At 29.8% G+C, this 27963-nt stretch overlaps 1 protein-coding gene across 1 annotated transcript; it reads left to right on the forward strand.

Annotated features, from left to right (window-relative positions):
* Positions 1–1735: 1735 nt before the first annotated feature.
* LOC107436785 (15-hydroxyprostaglandin dehydrogenase [NAD(+)]) lies at positions 1736–27960 on the forward strand. The gene is made up of 7 exons (XM_016048594.4): positions 1736–1924; positions 6292–6415; positions 13471–13577; positions 18813–18909; positions 23784–23860; positions 26131–26270; positions 27714–27960. Exons 1-7 carry the CDS (start codon positions 1835–1837, stop codon positions 27847–27849), a joined length of 771 nt encoding a protein of 256 aa, XP_015904080.1. The 5' UTR covers positions 1736–1834; the 3' UTR covers positions 27850–27960.
* The last annotated feature ends 3 nt before the right edge of the window (positions 27961–27963 follow it).

The following is a 27963-nucleotide window of genomic DNA, read 5'->3' on the forward strand; positions in this document are numbered from 1 at the left end:
TTAAAATATCGACTGCTCCAATCAATGCTCTTATTTAAGATTAAATCCTCGAATAATTCAGATTTACTCCTAGTAACGTAAAAATCCGATCCTTAGAATAAAATGGTAATTTGGCATGCACTATTTTTTAAATTTTATTTTTTATTTTTTACTTACAGTACGTTTAAAATGCGTTTAATAATAATAAGAAGAAAATAAAAAACGATACAGAAGAATGTAGAAACGAATCACTATTTTTAGATGACTGGAACCATCTTTAAGCTTTAACTGGAAATCAAACTGGTTTAGATACTTTTAATTCTACCCTTTTCAGCATTGATTCGTTAGATTTTGACAAGTCTGTTATTCCTCTTTAAATAATAATTTTTGACCCAAAAAGGCACGTTTTTACAGAGATTTTCAATTTATTTACAGATGGTGATTGTGGTATACCTGCCGACCGGCCTGTGTAGGGGTTAGGGAACTGCCCTTGCAACAGAAAGGTTCTGGGTTCGAAATCCGGGCAAGTCATGGATGTTCTTTCCTTCTCTGTACTATCTGTCCTTACTGTGGGAGCAACGTTGGCCCACCTAATATGGTGCCCCTGAAAGAGTGGCCAACAAATGTGCCCTTCAGGTGCCTGTATGACCTAGGTCATTATCCAGGTGGGCATTGGAAAAAAAAAATTGTGGTATATCTTGCATATGCATGCTTCTTGTACAAAATGCCTGAGAAAATAAGTAAGTAAAGTAAAGACCTGCGACAAACACTGCAAACTGGAGACAGAGCTTTCTCCTATGTACAGTGAGTAAAAAGGGGAGGGAATACCCTAAATAACTTTTGATCGAATGATCCTATTTTCACTTGCTAGGGTTCTATTTTACTAGTTTAAAAGCCTCACCTAACATATGTTAATTCATTAGAACAGACGATGTTTTAAAAGTTGCTAAAAAGTTGTCTTAAATTTTGCGAAATCAGACACAAAACATATTTTTTCTGAACAAACATACCTTTTTTTTCGACAGATTTTGTTTCTTGACCTTCAAAATATGCGGGTAGCTGCATTTTGGAAAAGCAATTTGTCCCCAGTAGTTATGAGAGGAGAACTGACCAAAGTTTGAATCCCTTAATGTTAATTTTACTTTTTGAGTATTTCTCCATATCTCCAGAAATTTTTAACCAAATCAAAAAAATTTTGCACGTGATTATGAAATTCGTTTATCCAAAAATAACTTCCTCCAAAAAAAGCTTTAAATGATTATTTATTATTTGTTTGATATTTCAGTTAAAAGCAATCGAATTAGCTTTGAATTGCAAGGAACACAAATTTTTACATCATTTTAAAGAATGTAATAAATAGCAAAGCACAAAATTCGAGCAAAATTAGTCGAATCAGTTCCTAAAAAATTAAATTTTAAATGATAACTTCTTAAAAATTTGATAAATTCGAAATTATTCGATTTCCTGTAAATTCTGTCCTCTGCACTAGTAAATAAAGTCCTCGGACCATTAAGACTGAGACATAATACGTGAAAATCCGATTACTAAATAAAAAGTTATTCGTGTATTAATTTCTTTTTGCGCTCTGTCTAGTATACAGTATAACGTAAAAACATTAGTTCAAATTTAAGAATGTCAAGTTGTGGTTTTTTCATTTCCTTTTTAAATACAGCTTAGAAGCAAAGAAAATCGGAATCGCTTATCTTTAATGAGCTTTATCTTTTTAGATATTTGAATTAGATAAGCAATTGACTGCCCACAAAAGATAACTAGATTCAAAGGTTCTTTTCTCGTTCATTTAAGTAAAATAAGTAATTATTTTATTAGTGTTAGTTAAATTGAGCTAGGCAACAAAATGGAAGATTGTAATGTTGCTGTTGTTACGGGTGGAGCCCAGGGGCTTGGAGCATCCATTACAAAAGCCCTATTAAATAAAGCTTATAGGGTAAGGTTTTCTTTATTCAATTTTATACAATAAGAAATGAATGACCAATTGGTTTTACATTTGAACAGATATCGCAAAGGCTATATAAAATTTAATCTCTTTACACTAACGGTATTTTTGTATTTCGGCTTAAATTATTTTTTAAATTTTAGCATGCAAATTTAAAAAAGTCCTATTGTAATTTAGAGAAGAATATTAATCTTAATATATTTTTTTCCGTCACACGTGAAAAAGTTGGTAATGTTTTAATTCAAGTGTTTCTTGTTGACGCGGTAGGCAAAAGTTGTTTAGTTTCAGAAATTGGGTCGGAGTTAAGGATTTGCACTTTGAAGCTTCAATTTCATATTTAGCGATACATACTTTTTTTGGTTTCAAAATAAATTTTAAAATGTAATTTATACACCCAATACAACAAAATATTCTGTATTAAAATATTCCCTTTTTTTAGTTGTTGGTATATTTTTTCTTAAAAAAATTTTCTTCATATTTTTCTTACTATAAATAAAACACAAGTGTACATAATATGGATTATTAATGGCGTAGTATAATAAATAATCAGAGTTTATTACCAATAGTAATTGAATTAATCAGGATAAGAACGAGGCAGCGATGTGTGTGTGTGCTTTTTTCTAATGCCTAACTGGTTTGACATTTCGTCAAATTAGGCGTATTAGGGCAGATTTGTTGCCCACTCCTTCAGGGGCAGCATATTAGGTAAGGGAATGTTGCTCTAACAGTAAGGACAGATTGTACAGACATTGAAGAAACATCCATGTCTTGACCGGGAATCGAACCCTGAAACTTTCTGATGCAAGGCCAGTTCCCTGATCCCTACACAATCCGGTCGGCCAGCGATGTGTGCGTCGGCGCTCATTTTGCACTTGTCCTATATTCTTTTCACTGATATTTTGTTTCAAGATTAAAGGCTATTTTGCCCGGTATTCCCTACTCTAATGTTTTTTTTTTTTTTTATAAATGCCACTACCCGGTTTATATTCGTCCGTTATTTCCACCACTAATGTGTTTTTTTCCCCAAAAATTAAATGATATTGTCCAGTATTCTGCACACAAAAGTTTTTAATGTTAAGTGCCATTGCCCCGTGTTTTCCTCACTCATGTCTCCTCACTCGAAGAATGTTTCTTTTTAAAAACAAAAATAATATTATTTTACCATTACCTCTTTTTCTTTATGTATCGTTTTCTTAATTAGGCACGCATTATTTATTAAAGCTCAAAAAAGTTTCAAGAGTTCCGAACATTTTATTTTGAATTTTTCAGCTTAGCGAGCTTTTTTTTTTACTGTTTAATAAATTTCGTTACTAAGTGAGGCTATCAGTTTAATTAATCAAATTTAAGAATAGTTTAATTCATTAAATTCAAGTTAGAGCTGAAAATAAGACAAAAATAAAATGTAACATAAATATTTTCAAAGTAGATTCAAATTTATTTGAAAAAAATTATTATTTTAAAAATATTATTAAAGATTCATAATTTAATAAAACACTGTCCTCCATAAGAAAGAAATCTAAGAAATAAAATGCACGTGTAATTTTATTTATTATCACACAATAGCTATAAAAATGCAGATCGTATCAAATTGATAGCTGAAAAGCGAATACCTGTCAGTAACAAACACGTGCAATTTTTAATAACTGCTGGCCATAAAGTCTTTTATTGAAATAACATTTCTTGCAACTAGGAAAAGCTTAATTGTTCTCGAAAACTTGTCACCAGTTTAACATCTGCTCGTTGGTTAAATATGGATCCGCCTGTTAGGCGCATGTCGATTACCATCTGCATTTCTAGATACACAATTCGTTAAAAATATATTTCAGTCTTAGCTATTTGAATTAAAAAAATGTAATAAAGAAAGGTTTATTATTTTAATAGTGTCACATTTTGAAATTAATAATTTAAAGGATTTAATTATTCTATTTCTTAGAAAACTTAGTTTAACAAAAAATTCCTTAATTTAAATAGCATATAATTTTTATTTTAGGTTAAAAAAAATTGTGTGTAGATGCGGGACTTTTGGAATCCAGAATTCCTTGGATATCAAATTTCATTACTAATAAGGAAAATTTAATGAGATTTTAATGAATACGCTTAATTACACGTAATTATAAATAATCTAGAATAGCATTTTTTTAAAAATAATTTTAATTAACAAAATTTCAGTTTCTTCTGCATTTTGTTTATTTTAACGAAATGAGTTCATGATTTAAAAATTTAAATACAAATTTTTTAAATAAGGACATTTTATGTAAGTTTATTTATAAATTTAATGAAATAAATGTGTTATAACCTTTAATTTGTTTTTATGTTTGCCTTTATATTTCTCTCTATTTCCTCTGGTATAATGAGACAGTTTTTGGAGTCCTCAATTTCACCTTCCTTAGTAGTGATTTGTAAGATCAAGAAAGCGTTTCTTTTTTCATTTTCGCTTAAATATTAATTTGTGACCTCTAATATGTCTCATTTTTTGAATTCAATTTTGTCAAGGAACCTAAAAACATAAATTAAGGTCAATCATTATGTAATGTATAGGAACACAATCATATGAAAATCCTGAGATGTTGGCTGTCAAAACGTGTTTTGTAAATTTTTTATCTTAGTATTAATAACGCTGGAAAACTTTTTTTTGTTTTCTTTTGCTTGGTCTTTCTTAACTTGTCTTAGACGCTTTCGTATCATTGATCTCAAATTTTTACTCGGTTCTCTCTAAATTACAGATTTTTTAAATGACATTTTTAGTAAATTTTTTTCCGGAAATGTACAAGCCTGAAAATATAATATCTATGACAGAGGGTCACATAAATGGTGTGACTAACTTCTAGGGGGAATTAGTGCACATCATCAGGATTAAAATTGCATTGGAATACAAGCGATTAAATTTCAAAGTGACCGTATTACGCTATGGGTCGAAAATGCCATATCACTGCTTGTAGAGAATAGTATGTAGAGGAGATGGCATTGATGCGATTCTAGAAAATAGCAGAAAATTTTGCCTTTTCATTTTATTTAATAAATTTATTATTGATTTATTACAGCCTCAAGTTATATGCCTTAAAGTTATATACCTAGTTATATGCCTTAACATCCCTAGAAGTGTGTCGCAACATTTATGTGACCTTTTGCTTTATATAATTTTTTAAATTTGTCTATTTCGACAAAAAATAGACTAAAAATGTCAATTAAAAAATTCTCTAGATGTAGGAGCAAAACTAATTTAAGATTTGAAATCCCCACACTCAAATTAGACAAGATAAAGTGTTTGTGTAAATATAACTAAATACTTGCTCCCCAAAGTGATTTATATCAAAATTCAAAATGATTTTTAGAGATTCTAAGATCCACGTCATGAGTTAAATTTTTGTTTTTCTTTTTGGAGGAAGAATTGAGTTAGTGAAATGACAAAACACTTCATGAGTATGAATGTAACTTATTACTTATTCTTATCATACATATTTTATGTTAAATAATACGCTAAGTATATAAGTACAAGGTGCAGCAGCAAATGGGGGTCATTTTAAAAGTATTATCAAGAGTGAATGATTAGTTTTATTTACTTTAAGTGCTCTAGCAAACATAAAATCATTTATTTCATTTAATGGGAAAAATGAACTAAAAGAAAATCTTAATTTTTTAAAAATAGAGGGTTTTAGACTCTAGTTTTGGTTTTATTTACATTCTTTCAGCAGACACGTGGAATGTCTTCTGTCTGCTAATATAGCTCATTACCTAATGTAGAATCTACACATAAATGCATTGAATCAATGGCTTCTCTTGTTGTTGGCATGTTCTTGACTGTTCAGTGAAATTTACTTTATATTTTAATACTTTACTTAATAATGGTCGGCAAATTTTTAAATTGTACGGTATATACATTTTTGCACCATTTTAAACTATGTAATTTAAATAAGAAAATAAAAAAAAACTGTTGCCCTTCACACTTTATATTAAATATCCAATTCCATCAACAGCAAAAAAAGCATGTTTATTTAGAGAATATGTTTTTATCTCTGATTTCGTAACTTGAAATATCGTCTGTACTCATTAATCAGTATATTTGAGGTCACCCCTTTGAACTATTGAGTTCGGCCCTTACTTCGTACTGTTTCCCGCTATCATTCCTCTTAATTACTGTCAAACCCAGTCACTTTAAAGTTTCGTTCCTAAATAGCATGAACTGGTGGAACAGAATTTTCAGAATAATTCTTAAATTCTCTACAAGATTCAAGCAAAACTGTTGTCGTTCATATCATGCCACATAGACGGAACTACAGCCTCATCTGGTATTTAACATTAAAGAATAAATCTTTTGTAAGTAACAATGTTCTAATTTGACTTGTTCTTAATTCGTAAAGGTAGTTGTTGCTGACATTAACGAAGAAAAAGGAAAAGAATTCGTTCGCCAATTAACAAGTACTTTTGGGACATCAAAGATTTTATTTCACCTCTGCGATGTCACAAAGCAAGATGATTATAAAGGTAAAGTTAGAAAATGTACCTCTCCTTTTGAATTAATGTTTGGATATGATCTTCATTCAGAAAATCTATCGTATTTCTACATTTGAAAATGTGTTTAGTAAACAAAATATCGCTTTTCATGCTTAAGAATCTTTAAACTACCGCGCAAAACAATTTTAATTCTTCACTGCGCATGCTCACAAACATAATGGAGGTATGCGCAGAACCTACATTCCTAAACATTACCACGCAGTTACTACTATCACGGTTCATGAACCTACATCGCATAGTTTGCACAACAATGCTTTTGCAATGCTATGCAAAAATGTAAAATGTCTTCTTAAATAAAAGAAGGAATTTCATACGTTATTGATTTATATTTACTACAAACACAGGCTGTTCAAAGATAATAAAGGAGAAATAAATTAAAAATCACCTTAAAATAAATATTTATCTGTCACATTAATTAAAAGTCGAACGCAGTTGTATACTTATTATTAAAGTTATAAAAATCAATGCAATTAAAAAAAGTATCGTTTTATGGTTAGTAAATGTTTTGGCTGCAATTACTCTTGGTTACATTTAAAAAAAACGAATTGTAAAAAAAAAAAAAATAGATTTCTGAGAATAAGACATTGTAACAATTAATAAATTATGAGGTTACTGGAGTACCCGCAAAACTAAAGTATGTATTAGTTCAAAATAATTTTTATGGAACTCATTGAATTTTTAAGGAATTGTCAAGTAATAGAATTATGGTTTAGTTTCATTGATAATTTTAAGATATACCTTAAGATACACATTAACTTAATTTCCTTGATATTTTTAAGGTATACCTTAAGATACACATTAACTTAAGGTATATCTTTCCGTAAAATACTGTTGCCTTTTTGAGGTAATGAGAAACGGCTACAGGACAAAATCTAAGAGCAAAATTTTAAGTATACGAAATTACAATGTAAGACTTAAAAAAGAACGATAACCGTCGTTCAGCAATTAACTTCGCATCTGGTTTTCTAATTTGTTAAGAGCAAAAGTGTTGAAAGTAAAACAAATTGCTTATGGACTTTTATGACAGTTATAAAATTTCTAATCATCATTCATACATGAATCATTGTTTCCAATCAGCATCATCAGAGTAATACATAGTTTCCATTTGTTGCAAACTAAGTATGGCTTATAATTGATCCATTTTTCAAATAAATTTTATTTGTAGTCGTGGTATCACTTTTATTATTAATTACAAACAAATAAAATAAAAATACGTTTTTTTATGGATTCCAAAACCTACGTAAGTCTGGGAGAATAAATATGTACTTAACTGCAAACATATTAAATGATGCCTCACTTAAGTACATATTTATTCTAAACAACATAAAAAAATTCTTGGGATTCAAAATAAGTAGTAATTCATATAAAAGCAAATATTCAAACACTTTATCAGCAACTGATTAGAACAATAGAATCGCTACGTGCTGTACATAACTGCAAACATATTAAATGATGCCTCACTTATGTACAGCACGTAGCGATTCTATTGTTCTAATCAGTTGCTGATAAAGTGTTTGAATATTTGCTTTTATATGAATTACTACTTATTTTGAATCCCAAGAATTTTTTTTTAAGCAAGGCTTAAAAATTACTTAATGTTAAATTACTAGAAAACGCTATTGTGAGTTTAAAAATGGCATTTCATATGATTTCGAAATTTTACAGTGATTTAAAATGCAAGTTTTAAAATTAGTAATTTGCCAATTTTTCCTGGTATATCATATTTTTAATTGCTCTTTCATCTTCGCATTGATTTCTGCATCTGATATTTATGTTTATTTAATTATCACTACTTTCTTTTAAAGATTTTGGCTATTTTAACTAAGGAATAATTCGGTTGATCGTTATCTTTTTTTTAAATCTATTATTATTATCTAACAATTTTGTATTTTTTGTCAGTTTATTCGTTAATGAAAAAGGCTGTAAGTGCTAATATTGTCATTATGTAGAAAATAATAAAATGTTGAAGCGTCAGTTGAACTTCTATTTTTTTCCTACAAGGAAGAGGACACATATTAGCGACAGTAGGAGTTTTTGTTTAAAGTCGTGACAGTAGTTTTGTAAGCTATCACTCTATTTCATTATCCACTCTTTTTTTTTCTTTCTTCCTTTTTTGGATTTAATGTCTAAAATAAAATTTCTGAATGAAGCTTTGTAAAAACTTTATACCATGTTAAAATATATATTTGTTATTCTATGTTCAAAACTGTTGAAAATTTTCTCAATATCCTTGGAGAAAAAATAAGTTATATACTTTCTATTTATAAAAAAAGTATTTATAAATTTTTCTATTTCGAACACTATTCAGCAGTTTTTTCGTAATTTGAATTTTTCAATAGTCATTCATAAATCGCCAAAATTAGCTCAAGTTTAATAATGTAAAAAGTTTTACGTCAAAAAGAGCAAGCAAAAGCAGTTTTATAAATTAATTCCGAACTTCATGCTAAGAAAACAGTCGTGGTGCTTAAGAGTCTTTTCAATGCAAGTTAGAAATACATAAATAAATAAATAAAAAAATAAATAAAAAAAGAGGTTTAGAAAGAGACATTCTGCTAGGTTCCAAAACTCCACCTTCTCTTTTTTAATTATTTTACATAGATTTCCTTCGTATTATTGTCATTATTTGATTTGCAAAGAAATATCGTATATTTTTGAAGATAGGTGTGGGAGAAATGTTCATCCACTACTGGCTACAGTTGAACCAAAGACTTTTGTGTTTGTAACCGGATGCGAATGCTGATCTGGTTCGAACCTAAAGGCCAGTTTACATGGCCCAAGTTCTTGAACCAGAGAACTTGAAAGAATTTTTCTCTCCAAGAAATTGGGTGATTCGTCGACACTATCCAAGCTCTTGAATGTTACTGATAGATCGGATGAAAAACTTGCGCTTGCCCATTGTTCATATTCAACACTATAAAATCATACTTACATGAATTCAAAATTACTAAATAAATTCAAATAAAATCATAATAACAGAAATAGACTCGGACAGATTAATTTATTTGGATTAAAATATCTGATAACGGACGACAAAAGGACATAACCTGATTGACGTCACAAAACTTTAGAAGCTGATTGATTAAGGGAGTAAAAACTTGGATGGGAAGTAGAACATGCTCTACTATCATCCAAGATCTTGGGACAATAAATTGGATGATCGTTTATTATACGATCCAAGCACCAGGCAAAACAAATTTCCACCAATTTCAATCAATCTTCATCCAAGAACTTGGATCCAAAAACTTAGAGCAGGCTTTTAAGGCCTGTTTATATGCTTACGCTTGTTATTTTATTTGAATTTATTTGGTAATTTTGAATTCATGTAAGTATGATTTTATAATGTTGACTAGGAACAATTGGCATGTTTTTCATCCGACCAATCGTCAGACTTTTTTTTGAATACAACTAATGAACATTAGACATATAAAATAAAATTTATAAATAGCAGTAAAACATAGACGTAAAAACATAGTCGTATAAATAGTACCCACTTTGAAAAATTTAAGATTTGTAGACTAACTATTCTGAAAGCTTCTTAAAATCTTATAGATTTAGCACCAATTTTTCATTTTACAAAACGATCTTTTATATTTACTTACTCATACATATTTTCTTTGACTTGATAAAATTTTCTGATAATTAAAAAATAATCATTACATAGTTACATTTGTCTTTCCCATATTTTTGCGTATCGAATTAGTTTCGTTGTTGATGATTTTTTGACCTAGGTTTATATTTTGAGGATTGAAAGTATGTAAACACTTTAAAAAAATTAACAAATTAACTTAATTAGTTTCAAGATAAATAAATAGTAGTTTAAATTTTCGTACGATACATGGTTTAAACAAATAAGATATACAGGTCGGATTTATTTTTATGGTGATTACTCACAACATGAATTATTTAAAATATCAAGCTTTCTTTTCTTCCTTAGATTTACTTTTTTCTTCTGGACCCACTTCTTTAGATTTACTTTTTTCCTCAGTACGAAATCCCGCATCTTTAGATTTATTTTTTTCTTCAGGACCAAATCCCTCTTCTTCAGAATTGTCATTAACTCGTTCAATAATCCGTCCATTTTTTCTTGTCACAAGGTATCCAATATAAACTCCTGGTAAGAAAATTGCCAAACCTATGGCTGCATTTCTGACAGATTTTTCTCCCTTGGTGTATTGCTTTTTGCTATCTGTCGAAGCTTTTGAAGTTGCATTAACTTGAGGAAAAGTCCAATTCGTCTTTGGAGTTATCAAAGGGGTATATATATTTTGACGTACGATTTGGAAGAGGCGTTGAGCCATCTGAAATAATTATCTTGGATCTGGGTATGAAACTAAGAAATGTAAAGGGCAAAAACAACAGTGATTTTATTTTTAAATTTGAATTCTCACACTCGGAAGTAGATTTTATATAAAAATACACGAGCCATTTGCCGAATTCTAACGAATGATTATGTTAACTATAAAAATTTTGTGTTTTTAAGAACTGAAGAAAATAGTTTACAAAGTAATTTCTTTGTAAATGAACAGTGGGCATAAAGAGAACCACCCTGGATAACTTTTGATCTAATGATCGGATCTTCACGTTCTGGGACTCAAATTTTAATGGCTCGAAGGGGTGACATCAAATAAGCCAATTAATAAGTGCAGACGATAATTTAGGTTATGAAAACGTACACACCTAAACGTACTTTCTCTGAATAAACATACCGTTATTTCGACTGATTCGGATTTCTGACTCCCGAAATATAGGGGGTAGCCGCAATCTGGGAAATATGGATTTATGTAAAGTTATTTTTCTCATGGTTATTTTTTGGATAAAAAAATTTCATAACTGTTTAACAAATATTTTTCAATTCGTTTAACAAGTTATCGAGATGTGGCGAAATACGCAAAAACAAAAATTAACATTAAGGGATCCAAACTTTGGATCGTTCTCCTGACTTAACTCTCCTGACCTAACTCTCCTGCCCATATTTCCCAAATTGCGGCTAACCCCTATATTTTAGGGGTCAGAAGTCTGCATCTATGATAAAAAAGGTATATTTATTTAGAGAAAATACTCTTTGTGTCTTATTTCGCAACTTAAGTATCGTCTGTGCTAATTAATTAGTACATTTGAGGCTACCTCTTCGAACCATTAAGATTGCGTCCCAGAACGTAAAAGTCCGATCATTAGATCAAAAGTTATCCCGGTGGTGGCTTCTTTCCTTCTTTTTTCTTCTTTTTTTGCACTGTACATGTTTCAGCAAAAGCAGTATTGAGTGCTTCAGCTCAAAATGCGTCTGCAACGCCCATATATACATGGAGATAATCTAGAGCATTTGTTTCTCAATCTCTGGTCCACATACACTATTGCTTTAAATTTTTATTTATTCAATATCAAATACAATAAAAAAAGTTGCTTCCCCAACATTTCGGCAAAAAAATTAGAAAAAACTTATAATCAAACTTTTTTCCTTCATTAGTTTTGATAATATACGTATGTCAGATTTATCTATAGATCCTTTTTATATAGTTCGTATTTACTTGTATTCCTTTTGCTACCTACACATCACTACATAATTTGGTTTCTCTAATTTGTTATTTGAATTGCAAAATTAATATTTGTATTCACAAAAATTTTGAAATTTATTTATATTTAAATTGGTTTGGACTCGAAATAGTTTTAATCTTAGAGAGTATGTGAAAGATCAGAAACTAACTAGTAAAAAAAAACTGTTCAAGTAAAACACTTTCGTATTGGTAAAAATTATAGCGATAGTCCAAATTGCTAACGTTACTCATTTGCTATAAAGCATTGAAATATTTTACCGGTCTTTCGAGTAAAATCGAGTTGAGAAACACTGATATGCGAGAAAGAGAAGCATTTTTTTTAAAAAAGTGGGTGGAAATTTTTACGTGCTTTACTAAATGCATTAAAAGGAGGCTGCAGCAAGGGAAAAAATTCTTATGACAAACTCTGTTTCTCCTCTATTGGTATTTTAAAATTTAAAGTTTAGAGAAAACTGATTTCAGGTAAACCTTGAGTAAATAATAAAGTTCCAAATGTGGAAAAATGTTTTCAAAATAATAAAATGCAAACAAATTATGGCAGGATTACGAAAGGAGTCCTGCCATAATTTGTTTGTGGAGAAAGTAATCCTGCATAGTTTGTTTGCATTTTGGTATTTTGAGAGCATTTTTTTTTGCATTTGAAACTTCATGGTTTACTCTACGTTTACCTCAGTTCATTTTCCCTTGCTAAAATTAAAATTACTAAGGTAAGTAAAAGAGAATTAGCAGTAAAAAGTTTCTCACAAGGTATAGCATCCTTTTCAGTTCACAGTGTCAGTGTATCTTTGCCATCTTTGTCAGTGTATCTTTGCTTTAGTGTATCTTTCAGTGTATCTTTACTTCAGTAAACTTAACTGCTAGTTAGACTATTAGTTTATTGTTTCCTTTGATCATTTTAAACTGCTTTAAAAAATTCTTTCTAATTGTTGAGTTATTTGCTCTTGTTCAATTCGATATATAAAAATTTTATGAAATGATTAAGGGAGCTTTTTCCTTAAGTATATTAATTGTGTATTGAAGACGAAGTACAGTTTTTCCTAGCTCCTAGAGTAAGTTTCAATTTGATTTAAAATTTATCTTGTTTTAAAATTTATTTTAATGCTTAATGCAGCGCATATATGCTCTTTTCTCTATTTATAGTAATTTGTCATACAAAAATATTAAATAAAAAGGAAATAAACAAAAATATTAAAAAAAAGACAGAACCAGTAAATTATAGAGTGCTCAAATCCGTAACATTGACTAAACGCTTCATATCGAAATTAATAAGGATACTTGTGTAAACAGAGGGTAAAGAAACCTTGGAAAAATGCGTTGCTGTGGCGTCACAATGGATCGTTTTAAAGAATTATTCATTTATTAAAGTAGTAATTAGGCAAAAACTTCTACTTTTGTAACCAATTATTGTTTTATAACCGATTATTGTGTTATTTATGTTTTATTGTAACTTATTTATTACGCTAATATTTTCAGCTGTTTTTGATTTTACTCTCAAGGAATTTAAAAGAATTGACGTTTTAGTCAACAATGCTGGAATATTGAATGAACATCATCCTCAAAGAATGCTGAATATTAATGTGGTAAGTACCAGTTGTCACAAAAATGATTGAGGGATTCTAAACCACTATTAAAAAAAAAGAACGGAACGTCATGAAAACTTATAGTTTGCTGCTTTATGCTTAGGAAACTAGATATCTTATCCCACTAAATTCCCTATTTAAAATTCCAGCCACTCAGCAGTACTGCAGGCATGCGAGAGTCGTAGAGAAATTGAATCCGTGACATCCCTAGTTGGTATTTCTCCACGCAATCAGTAAGTGAGCACTTGTGAAGGATTTTGATGAAGGTTTAGCACGTTAGAATAGAATTTTGGATTATCACTGTGTGGAACACAGCTGTGCATAGACGAGAAGAAGTTTCCAAAGGAAACTTGGCATGAGAAGAGGACTGACAGAACAAAGCAATAAAAACATTCTTCGATAATCCTGCGCGAATATTTCAATGATTGATTAACTGCCTTGGATGAGGACGAAAATACCAGTAGTGGCATGATAGGGTCTCATGTTTTGCTGGACATCACGCCCTGTGTCTTTTTTCTGTTAGGTACCTGAAAGAACAGGCATTCAGCCACGCGCCACAAAAAGTTGCAAAACTGAAAAAGCTCATCTGTACTGCATATGTATAATTCCAACTGACATGTCGCTGGTTCAAAGTTAAAACGACACTTCTTCACTCCTCATATTACTTGAATGAGAAGTGAGTGCAGAAGTGTCGTTTTAGCTTTGAACCAGCGATGTGTGCTCTGGTATCTGCTAATTTTTGTCTCAGCCTGCGTTACGTTGTGGCTGCGAAAGGGTGATTACTTTAAGGAAAATTGTTGTTTGATGTTTTGCAATGGTCTCTGCACCTTTTTTAAATCAATTGTAGTTATGATTATTCTCAACCTATTCACTAGAAGTTTAACTCAATTAGAAATTTGGTGGGATGAAATTTCCTAGTTCCCAAGCATAATGTCACAAGCTATATAATTTTATCGCCTTCCGACCTTTTTTTTTTAATTTTCAAAATTTATCAGTCATTTTTGGTAGTTTGTTTTTGTGTTTTATTACAGCTGTTTCATACAGGATGACAATTAATGAGCTACAGAAAGAAATTTTAAGAGCTGTTAAACCGTTGACTAGTTTAAGTTAAAATTAAGTAGTTAACTATAATGCTGGGAGTTTTTCAAGCATAAGCATACTTGTTGTTGAGGTTCATTTTTCAATGAAAATAATTTTCAGCTTACATCGGTCACCTTATTTTTTCTGATATTAAAACTTTGAGACCTAATATATTGCCCAAATGAGTAATTATATTAAATATGAAATTTACCTCAATAATAGTAAAATCACAGTTGATCTCAAAACTGCCATTTAAGAAATAATTTAAAAAAATCATCGATGTCTCTACACTTTAGAGATTTTCCCTTTATTAGAGATTAGCAATTGCCATTATAAGACTTTAGAGATTAGCAAAATTTTGCCATTTGCCTGTGCTAAACCATTGCCCTATAATCTAATGCTTATTATTATCTAATGCTTTCTTTCATTTCAGCTGGGAGTTTTGAATGGTATTCAAACTGCATTTCATTATATGGGAAAAAGTAATGGAGGAAAAGGTGGTTTCGTTGTAAATACAGCCTCGATTGCAGGTGAGCAAATGGATTCTGACGATTTCTACCTCTTCCTCTCAGCTTTAGATCTATCTGAGAAATTTAAAATACTTTTAACTCTTATTTTATAACTCTTATTATAAGCTCTTATTTTATAAACTACGGAGACAGTGGTTGTGGGTTCGAATCCCACCGTGGGCACGAATGTAACTGTCTTTCTCTCTTTGTCTTCTATGATCTTTCTTCTGTGTGATTGTGTGAATGTAACCCTCCCTATAAATGGGTTTGTGGTTGTATGACGTGGGCGACGCTACTCCCCCGTCGTGGCTTAGCCACAGGTGCCCACTGGGTAACGAGAAGAGAGTAGCGATTCTGGCATTTCTGAGGCCAATGGGAAATATACCCAAGTACCCGACACAAAAAAAACTTTATTTAAGTATATTTAATAAATTAAATTTTATTCAAGCATACATGCTGTGATAAAAAAGATTTTTTATAAAAATTTATCTGAAAGTATGAATAGAGACACAGTGAGAGAATGATATTTTGCTTAAGATACCTTAAAATTATATAATTCCAATTAGCAAATATTAGCTTATACAATTAATTGAATAAAATGGATAGTTTTGACTCATTTTTGGTTTTGAAAATTGGAAAACAAATATGCCTTCCGGATTCCTGGGAGCATTTTTCTAAAAAGCCGGAATAGCCATTCTGAAAAAGACCAACAAGAACTTTTACTACATTTATTTTTGGGATAGAATAAATACGAAAAATTAATTTCAACAAAATACGTTGATAGGACGGTTGTTTAGAGTATCAGCCTATTTTCTATGTTAATAATTTGCTTCCCCCCCCCAAACATTCAACGATAATTAACTATATTTGTCAAAAACAAGAATTCAATCATCTTTTTCATCCTTACCTTTTCATTGTTGCATGACCATTTTAGTGTTTGGAATAGGGTATGGCTTAGGAATATCCAACAACCATGTCTTGATGGATTCAAGATTATCTTGAAAGATGCGTAGGAAATGCTTCATTTCAGTATTCATTTTCTTCAAGTAACACGTCTCCAGTTTTAACTTATGTAAACAGGAAATCAAAATTAATTAATTCATTTATTTCGATTTCAAATTTCGATGTTTTACAATGGATATAACTGTTAGAAAATACTGAAAATTTATTCCAACAGCAAATATGATGATTTTTTTTAGAATTCTACTCAAAGAATGTGAAATGTAATGTAAAAAGATAATTTAAATTATACTTATATAATATGAATGATTTAAATTATCTTATTATAGTTAGTATGATGGAACTTAATCAAAATCCAATTAAAAACTTGCAAAATGTAACCTTCCTATAATAACGTTTTTCTTAAAAAATAATGCGATTTTTCTCAAACTTTGGTGGGGTTGATCGCCATTACTAATATTTTAGTGGTAATTGAAGTATCATCATTGACTTTTTTTTTGGCCGTTACCTATACATCTTAATTTGGATGTAATAAAATGATAATTGTCTGAGAAAAATAAATAAAATCATTTAGGAAAAATTGATTTATTAAATATTGAAAATGACCATAATTCAAAAATAACAAAGAAAAGGAATCCCTTAAAGGACTAAAGATAAAACATTCTCCTACATCGAGTTTTTTTTTACCATGAAGTTTCAATTGAGATTGATATTCAATGGTTGGAAGAGCACCCCCAGTCGCAACAAAGTTGAAATTGAAAGTCAATTAATTTGTTCCCAACGGACAGTTAGGAGCATGGGAAAGAGATCCAAGGTTGGCGAATTATCGAAAGATAACATAGCCAAAATAGTGCCAACCCCATATAATCAATATTAGGTTTGAAAATACTTTGGCGATCGCGAATCGACAACAAGCACTGTGAGAATTAGAATAACCACTTAACCGAAACATATTTGTGGTAAGAAATTAACAATAAAGAGTTATAAATATATTTTTGTTTTCGATTAAGCGNGGGTCTCATGTTCAGCTGGACATCCCACCTTGTGTCTTTTTTCTGTAAGGTACCTGAAAGAACAGGCATTCAGCCACGCGCCACAAACAGTTGCAAAACTGAAAAAGCTCATCTGTACTGCATATGTATAATTCCAACTGACATGTCGTTGGTTCAAATTTAAAACGACACTTCTGCACTCACTTCTCATGTCATTTGAATGAGAAGTGAGTGCAGAAGTGTCGTTTTAACTTTGAACCAGCGATGTGTGCTCGGGTATCTGCTAATTTTTGTCTCAGCCTGCCTTACGTTGTTGCTGCGAAGGGTGATTACTTTAAGGAAAATTGTTGTTTGACGTTTTGCAATGGTCTCTGCACAATTTTTAAATCAATTGTAGTTATGATTATTCGCCACCTATTCACTAGAAGTTTAACTCAATTAGGAATTTGGTGGGATGAAATTCATAGTTCCCAAGCATAATGTCAAAAACTATACAATTTTATCGCATTTCGACCTTTTTTTTAATTTTCAAAATTTATCAATCATTTTTGGAAGTTTGTTTTTATGTTTTATTGTAGCTGTTTCATACAGGGGGACAATTAATGAGCTGCTGCAGAAAGAAAACTTAAGAGCTGTTAAACCGTTGGTTAGTTTAAGTTAAAATTAGGTTAACTATAATGCATGCTGGGAGTTTTTTAAGCATAAGCATACTTGCTGTTGAGGCTCATTTTTCAATGAAAATAATTTTCAGCTTACATCGATCCAATTGTCACCTTATTTCTTCTGATGTTAAAACGCTTGAGACCTAATATATTGGACAAATGAGTAATTATATTAAATATGAAATTTACCTCAATAATAGCAGAATCACAGTTGATCTCAAAATTGCCATTTAAGAGATAATTTTAAAAAATCATCGATGTCTCGACACTTTGGAGATTTTCCCTTTATTAGAGATTAGCAATTGCCATTATAAGACTTTAGAGATTAGCAAAATTTTGCCATTTGCCTGTGCTATACCATTGCCCTATAACCGCTTATATAGCCTTTTTTAAGAACAGTTGAAAGCGTCGTCATCTTGGATAAATCATGGCATTCGCTTATGCCACGATTCAGAAACCAAACAGGCTCACCATTCATTTAAAATTAAATAAAAATGTAAGATAAATTTTATACTTTTAAATTAGATTTTATGAATTCAAATTATTATTTTTTATTAATTTAAATTTATAAAATTTAAATTCTTTTATAAAATGTAAAATTTTATGAAGTTTAAAATCAAGTTCAAAATCAAAGAGATTAAGCTTAATTTGTTTTGTTTTTTATCAAATAGAATTGGAAAGTTAATAAATAGTAATACAGTCAAAACTTTGGATGTATTTTAATTGGAACAACTTAAATTTTGATTTGAAAATCGCCAACAAATAAAAATGATTGCTTAGCAATCGTAGCATGGATAAGCCCCCTCATAATAATTATTATCTTGATACACCATATGGTAATCAGGATAAAGGAAGAGCTAAATTAAAATATGATTCTTTTTATTTCTTGGCAACATTTAGTAAAGTGTAATAAAATTAATTTAAAATTAAATACTTTACAGTTATTGTATATTAGTCAGATTTTAGTGTTAGTTTAATTGTTTTAACATTGAAGGGATTTTTATTATTATCTAATGCTTTCTACCATTTCAGCTAGGAGTTTTGAATGGTATTCAAACTGCATTTCATTATATGGGAAAAAGTAATGGAGGAAAAGGTGGTTTCGTTGTAAATACAGCCTCGATTGCAGGTGAGTAAATGGATTCTGACAATTTCTGCCTCCTCCTCTCAGCTTTAGATCTATCAGAGAAATTTACAATACTTTTAAATTCAAATTATAATTTTTACAAAATGGATTGAATGCATAGTTTAATATTTTTAAAAAAACATCATTAGCTACAGTATTTTAATAAACATAAATGGAATAATTAATGGTGGATAAGTGGTTAACTTTTATGACCAAAAACTAAATAACTAAGGGACAATGGAGAAATATAAAACGAATTATAAGCAAGAGAAAGCATCAATGAAAAACTATAAATATCTTACAAGTCTACTTAAGGTTGTTTATGTATTGTTTTATATAGTGTGCAGAGCACTAACAAAGAAAGTGAACACCCTGAATAACTTTTGATCTAATGATCAGATTATTTTGTACTAGGACTCTATCTTAATGGATCGGGGCCTTAGCCTTAAATTTGCTAATTAATTAGTTGTAACCAATTAATTTTAATTAATTAATTCTCAATTAACTAATTTTTTAATTAATGAATACTTTAAGTTACGAAATTAGTCACAAAAACGTACTTTCTCTGAATAAACGTGCCTATTCTGATTATTAATTCTCAAACTATAGGAGGTAGCAGCAATCTGAAAAATAGGGTCCAATAGTTAAGGCAGGAGAAAGGTTGAACCCTTTAAATTTAATTTTAGTCTTTGTGCATTTCGTCATATCGTAGAAGAAACGAAAAAAATTTTGGATAAAATACGGAATAAAAAATTTAAACTAAATTGGTCAAATAATTTCAAAGTTATCAAATTTAAAAAAAAAGTCGTATTCATTTCTCTAGAACAATTAAAATTTCTTTTCTCTAGAACAATTTGACCGATTTCATTCAAATTTTTTATTTTGCCATTTAAAATTAATCTCCTTAATTAAAACATATTTTTATATTTTACAGTTCAACATTTTTTTTTCACACTTTTATTAAATAAAAATTATAAATAATTATTAAAAATTTCCTTTTTGCTTGATATTATTTTTGAATAAACAAATTTTATAATTAGGTGCAAGGAATTTTCGACTTTATCGAGATATTGCGAAATACGCAAAAAGTAAAGAAAACTATGAGGTGTCCAAGCTTTTCACTGCACTTCTGACCAAATTATTGGGACCCTATTTTCCAGGTTACAGATACCTACAGATTGCTATTTTGAGGGCCATTAAGTAAAATACATAAGTATTTGTGTCTGATTTTGCAGTTTAAAGTATCATCCGCTATAAATAATTAGCTGATTTAAGCTTAGGCCCTTATACAATCAAAATAGTATGTGATATTCCAGTCCTAGTATGTGATATTTCAGTGATTAGATCAAAAGTTACTCAGGAGTTTCACTTCTCTTTGCTCACTGTATGTGGGCCATTCTCTGAAAAGTAGTTATTTATTAAAAATATCAAGTTCTAATAAATTTTCTCTAAAAATTTCAAAATTTTGTCAGCAAGTACTTCATTTCTTGAATTGAATTTACGACTTGTCATTATTTTATTGTACGTGCAAATATAAATGGATTCATCACAGTTAAAGTCATTCTCTTATGTGTAAAAATAAGGATATGGTATATAATGGCTGGGAAGGAAAATTTTTCTTTATTATTCTATTAAAAAGACGCAAGGCTTCATTACGCACGACAAACACAAAATGCAAAAATTTATGGAAACACAATTTTATTTGTATGACAAAAGAAAAAGAAACTTCATTTTTTTAATTAATTTAAAAAAAAAATGAAGGAATGGCGGGCAATAAAAGTACTTACATTGAGCTAATGCGTAAGAGCCATGTTCTATTCACTGAATAATGTTGACTAAATGAAAACAAAATCACTTTTTTTACATGAACTAAATTAAATTAAACTAAATTAAATTAAACTAAATCAAATTAAACTAAATCAAATCAAGCTAAATGAAAGTAAACTAAATAAAATTAAACTAAATAATTTTTTTATACACTAGATTTATAAAATTAACGTTTCTTTATACAAACTAAATTAATTTTATAAATCTAGCATAAGCCCTGTGTACTGCCATCTACTGATTACATAATGACATACTATAATTATGTGAGGGAATTGGTGATTGTTACCTGGCACAGAGTTAAAAGTGTTTTAATTATTCTAGGTGCCTTAAATAGAATAATACTATGATGGATAAAACGCAATTTTATGGACTACGGGGCCAGTGGTTGTGGGTTCGAATCCCACAGCAGGCGCGGATGCAACTCTCTCTCTCTCTCTGTGTGTGTGTTCTCTGTCCTTTCTTCTGCGTGATTGTGTGAATGTAATCCGCCCTATAAACAGGTTGTATGACGTGGGAGACGCTACTCAACAGCCGTGGCTTAGCCACAGGTGCTCACTGGGTAACGATAAGATAGTAGCAATTCTGGCATTTCTGAGGACAATGGGAAATAGACCCAAGAGCCCGTAATAAACATAAATTTTATTTAGGCATATTTAATAAATTAAATTTTATTTGCAAACTTTTTAAGCATACATGCTGTAATACAACATATTTTTAATTTTTTTTAAATCTGCAAGTATGAATAGAGACACAGTGAGAGAATGATATTTTGCTTTTAAAAGATATCTGAAAATTATATAATTCCAATTAGCAAATAATAATATCTTACACAATTGATTGAATAAAATTGGTAGTTTTGACTTATTTTTGTTTTTGAAATTTGGAAAACAAATATGCCTTCCGGATTCCTGGAAGTACTTTTCTAAGCCGGAATGGCCACTTTTCTGAAAAAGACCAACAAGATCTTTTACTACATTTATTTTTGGCACAGGATAAATACGAAAAATTAATTTCAACAAAATACGTTGATAGGACGGTTTTTTAGAGTATAAGCCTATTTTCCATATTAATAATTTGTCCCCCCCCCAAACATTCAACGATAATTAACCATATTTGTCAAAAACAAGAATTCAATCATCTTTTTCATTCTTACCTTTTCATTGTTGCATGACCATTTTAGTGTTTGGAATAGGGTATGGCTTAGGAATATCCAACAACCATGTCTTGATGGATTCAAGATTATCTTGAAAGATGCGTAGGAAATGCTTCATTTCAGTATTCACTTTCTTCAAGTAACACGTCTCCAATTTTAACTTATGTAAACAGGAAATTGGCCGTTACATATACATCTTAATTTAGATGTAATAAAATGATAATTGTCTGAAAAAATAAATAAAATCGTTTAAGAAAAATTGATTTATTAAATATTAAAAATGACCATAATTAAAAAATAACAGAGAAAAGGAATCCCTTAAAGGACTAAAGATAAAACATTCTCTTACATCGAGTTTTTTTTTTTTTTTACCATGAATTTTCAATTGAGATTGATACTCAATGGTTGGAAGAGCACCCCCAGTCGCCACAAAGTTGAAATTGAAAGTCAATGAATTTGTTCCCAACGGACAGTTAGGAGCATGGGAAAGAGATCCAAGGTTGGCGAATTATCGAAAGATAACATAGCCCCATATAATCAATATTAGGTTTGAAAATACTTTGGCGATCGCGAATCGACAACAAGCACTGTGAGAATTAGAATAACCACTTAACCGAAACATATTTGTAAGAAATTAATAATAAAGAGTTATAAATATATTTTTGTTTTCGATTAAGCGCGACTGTGAATAAATGAGTCTACATTAGTATTGAAATAAAAAGTTAGCCGTTACATTGATCGATAAGAAAAGAACAAAATATTTTATGTTCGCTTATTATAAAAATTAACCAATTGATTTAATTTAAATATAATTCGATTAATAATGATTAATAAAATAAGTTTAAGTAATTAAAGAAATTTTAAAAGCTAGAAAATATATGTAATGCCTATTGTGGCATCATACTAACCTTTTGGAATCATATAAAAATATTAAAATTCAACTATGAAAATGAAATTAAGATACTCATCAGTTGAAAAGCACTTATAAGTAAATGAATTGTTAATAATTAACACTATTACTACTGCCTGTCTAACTGAAGGACTCATCCACCAAAGATTCGAGGGCTGTCTTTTGCTATGGAAACAAGAATAAGTACATTTCAAAGGTATTTTTTTCTCGTCAGCCAGAGTCAAAACAAGGCTAAAAGTTTTTGTCTTACATTCACCGATAATGTTCCACACAACTAGCAAAGAGAGTATTTTAGTTTAGAATACAGTAACTTAATCGGGAAAAAATAATAATAATTCATAAGTTCTTTCGAATTTTCAAATTAGAATTTTTCCAGATTCTCAATATATTGAAATATACAACAAAGATTTTTATAAACTATTTACACAATTAATATATTTATTTACATGAACATTTGATTGGAGATTAAAGTCGATGGGAATGTAAGTTAACAAAGTTATTTATTTGCTTCAAAGGCAAAATTAATTTTTTTTCTTCTAAAAACTTTAAAATAAAATAATGTCCAGAAAGATAATCTGATTTAAATGCTATTAAAAACAGATGAAAATTTTTGGTGTACAGATTTTCTAAGACCGACACTTCTTTTCGTGTGATTTTAATGACAGATTTTTCTATCTTTCAAAATATAGCGAAATCAATGGAAAATAAAAATTTTATGAGTTATTTGGAAAAATAAAAACACCACTCATGAATTATGAAATATTTCATTTCTTAAACTAGTAGATGTCTTTAAGTGTAGTACCTAATTGAGTTTGAGTTTTGTTAGCTTCATAGCTATTTAAATAATTTATCTATATATTACGAATTTCCTTTCATATTGTTAAATCTACTGCTATAAATGATACTTTTAATCATGTTTTTAATGTTTTTTTAATGATGCTGTTTGAATTGATATTTTTAACTGTGTTTTAATTATTTTTATTTTAGGGTTTATTACCCACCCTGCTTTCCCTGTATACTGTGCTTCAAAGCATGCTGTAATTGGATTAACTAGAAGTTATGCGGTGAGCATTCATCATTGATTAAACTTAGTTTTATTAAATAAGGAGTTTTGAATTAAATGTTTTGAAGTCAGGTATTATATGTTTAAAATTAAAAGAAATGATAAGACATGCTTTTGAAATTGAAATAGTTTAAAAAAATATATCTTCTTGTTATTTACCTTTTTTGCACTTTCGATCTGAAAGAGGAAAAAAAAACAATTACTTAACATGGTTCGGGTGAAAAATTAACTGTATAAAAAGAAAATTAACGAAACAAAATGGCAATATTAGGTAACACTATCCGAACATTGGACAAATATAATACGCAATGAAGGAAAAATAGGGATATAAATAATTTTGAATTTGAAATATTTGCCTTGAATTTATTTTCATTTTTCATGTGTGTGAGTTGCAGCCAATGAGAAATTCTTTTTTGTTTCGTTAGGTCAAAATTTCACGAGAAACATTTAAAATGTAGTGATAGAATGACAACGATGTAAGATAAAGAAATTGAAAGGTTCTTTTTTTAAAAAAAATGGCTGCACCATGTAGGGTAAAGTTGAAAGACAAGGAATTTAGTTTAAATGAATTAAAATTAAGAAGCAAGAAGATATTTAACAAAAAATATATTGATAAATAATTATAAACTCGACAAATATTTCAAGGAGAAGCGTTTTATTTCTGTATCTAATCTGTTGCCATCTTTTTTATATAAATATTACACTTTTCTGCACTGTGATGAAATTAAACTCATGCGAACTTTATATATGTTTCTGCTATCTGTGATGATTGCAGAAATAATAATCTTCATGCAGGGAAATCTGGCATCCTGCAGGCTTAAGATGGAACGACCGTGCATTTTTAATTTGTTTTTTTTCAATGTATTAAATGCTATACATAGCTGTGAGACAAAATTTAATGCTCTGCGTAGAATTTCCAAAGTCAAATGCGCTCAATGAAGAATTTAGAGAACATCTACTCAATATTTTTAAAAGGAAACCTTTAATTTGAGAGTAACAAATCAAGTGGATGCTTTTGTTATTATTATTTAAATTAATCACACGAGCAGCAATAATAATTATTTGAGTGCAATCGTATAACTTTCACATAAAGTGCAATTTAATTATAAGGTACTTACTAACCTGTAATTAAAAAAAAGCAAATTAAATATAACTGTTAATTTGGTTGCTTCTTAAATTCTGCTTATTGTTATATCTTTAAATTTTGGTTTTGTGAACCATAATGAAAAGCTCAATTTAAGTGGAAAAGAAACATTGTTCAAATTATTAATTTTGAAGTTGTTTATATGATTATCAAAACTAGCAGTCTGTATAATTATTTTTCAGTGCCCTAAATAAGGAAACAAACAATAAAAATGGACTACTCTGAATAACTTTTGATCTAATTATCGGATCTTCACGTTCTAGGACTCATTCTTAACAGTTTGAGGGGGTGACCATAAATATGCTAAGTAATTAGTGCAGGCAATATTTCAAGTTACCAAATGTGACACCAAACTGTACTTTACATTTAATAAAATATGTGTGATTTATTAGTTTTGACATCAATCACTAACTTTTCCATAAAATTTTAAATGACTTTTTCTATATTTGTACAAATTGTTTAATTTCGTATCAAAATCCGTCTAGTCAAAATAATTTTTTTAAAGATTCTAAATTAAATAACTTTCGGGTAACGTATTATTTTTAATTGATTATAAAATTGCATAATTTCATTTTTTTCAAAACTTCATGGTATGATGGCCAATGTTTGACTCGCAATTTAATATGATATTTATCTGTAATACGGAAACTCAAAAGAAGGGTATTTTTATTTTAACGAAGCATTTATTTTCTTTGAAGTTCCTTCAGCAAGGTCAATAAAAAGCAGCATTTAATTCAAAGCAAATCTTTAATTGAAAATAATTGAACAACAACTCAGTGACAAACATTTTTCATTTTTTAAAAACTGTAATTTTATTTAAACTTTACGTCATTTTTATATATAACCTAGGGAACATTGGCTAAATATGGACAAAACTTTAACGTAATTGTCCTGAAACATCACTCATGTTATAAACTCACAACAATTATACGATTCCATATTAGTCATTAAAACGAGTTATGTATATTATAAGACGATTGAGTCATCGAAGAAAAATCGTAAGTCTTAATTTTCTGACTAAGTTTTGATCGATAAAACATAAATAAATTTGATCTATAATATTTATTTAATACTTAAGTGTGAATTTACTACAATATAATAAAAACTATTATGATAAACTGTTTTAGAATCCTTTCTATTTCAATAAAGAAGGTGTGATGTTCTTTGCACTTTGTCCAAGTTATGTTAAAACAGATATGGTGGATCAGATAGGTGCAAATACTACAATTAAAGGATACAAAAATAAAGAAGACAGAGTTCTCTTAAAGTAAGTTTTATTTGGACTTAATTGCAAGTCTTGGAGTTATGTTAAGCCCAAGACTTGATGCAACCTGAAGTAGTTTGATCGCAAATTCCACGCTGAAAAACATTGATTTTCTCACCGGTTGAAAATTCCTTTCCGAAAACTGGGCTAATTTTAAACATAAAATTAATTCAATTTTTAGAACCATTTTCTTGGCAGGAAGGTAAATGAGATTTTCAATTTTGCCTACGATGAAGAATTGGCTATAAACATGAATTTTTGCACTAATAAATAACCAAATTTATGAAATTTATGTTCATAATTACAAATAAACTAGATGAGAAATGATCAAATAAATGAATGCATTGCGAACAAGAGAAAATAGCTTCCCAGTGTTGAACTCTTTTTCTTGCTCTCTCGATAGCCTTAACAGTTACCCAGATTTATGCAATTATCATTGTAGTTTTCGGCCGGCTGGATTCGAACTCCCGTTCTTACGAAAGGGAGTCCAGTGCTCTACCAACTAGGCTAGCCCGGCCTTCAAAACTATTAGAAATGATAATGGAACGGTCATTTTTATTTCTGCTTCTGATTCTGCTTTAAAATATGCCTGCAAAAAAATTTCTCGCCGGATGTAATAGTAGTCAGTCTTAGAATAATAAGGAAAGACTCATTTAATGCTGTGATTATTATTTAGCTTCTGAATTTGATAATTACCTAAAGCGAGTCCCCAAAGTTTCTCGAATTAGCTACTCGTTTAGGATTTGATCACGTAAATCAACCAAAGAGTGGGGACACTGATTTCGGCATTTTACCCGCTGTTACAACGTATCCCACAGATTTCCTATAAGATTTAAGTCAGGTGGTTTGGCAGGCCATTCGAAGCGTGAAAGAGTGTGCGAGTTGTTCGCAAAAACCAATAACAAATTCTTTAAGACTATTGAACTCTGCTGTTGTTATCATGAAAAACAGAGATATCAATAGTGCACTCATCTTGAAGATGCAGATTGAAATGGAAAATCCGATCCTCCAGGACATTAAAATGAATTTTGTAATTCATATTAGTGTATGTACATCTCAGTCAATAAATCTAATACATAATGAGAAAAACACCACTAATACAGACTGTTTAGAGCATGAATATTACCTTGAATACAACTATATTATTTGTAAATTATAGCTGAGGCATCTCAAAGTTGAGACATTTCCCAACTCTCCGCATTTTTCCTCTATCCGCTTCCATGGTTTCGCTAAATCTTAATTTTTTTCCATGGCAGTTCTTTCCAATAGGAAAATGCAATATACTAGCATAACGAGAAAATAAAAAGCGAGATTTGCTGAAACCATGGTAACGGAATGGAGTGTAGTAACCTTGAAACGCCTTTACATGGAGTATAGTAGGATTAATAATGTTTCATCCGTTGAGTTCATTCTTCCTTATTCATGTGTATTTTTTTCTCTTTAAAGCTCCGATGACGTCGCTCAAGGTGTAATTAAGTTATTGGACGATAAGATAAATGGTTCCACTTTAGTGTGTACAACAGAGGAAGGATTTTTCTATGTCGGATTGCCGAGGGAATTAGAAAACATATCGTTGGAGTAATTTTCTAGTTTACTTTAACATGTTCTGCTTAAGCAATAACGGTTATTACGAAGAACAATGCAAGCATGTATCATACTAAATGTACAAATAAAAGAATGATTTCTAAAAAAATCT

This window comes from Parasteatoda tepidariorum, chromosome 4, assembly GCF_043381705.1.
Source record: "Parasteatoda tepidariorum isolate YZ-2023 chromosome 4, CAS_Ptep_4.0, whole genome shotgun sequence".
NCBI lineage: Eukaryota > Metazoa > Arthropoda > Arachnida > Araneae > Theridiidae > Parasteatoda > Parasteatoda tepidariorum.

Excerpts from the sequence above, each read along its gene's own strand:
- LOC107436785 (XM_016048594.4), top strand. The coding sequence starts at position 1,835 with ATGGAAGATTGTAATGTTGCTGTTGTTACGGGTGGAGCCCAGGGGCTT. Across the intron at positions 18,910-23,783 it reads AAATACAGCCTCGATTGCAG|GGTTTATTACCCACCCTGCT; the intron begins GTGAGTAAATGG and ends TTTTTATTTTAG. Across the intron at positions 23,861-26,130 it reads GATTAACTAGAAGTTATGCG|AATCCTTTCTATTTCAATAA; the intron begins GTGAGCATTCAT and ends AAACTGTTTTAG.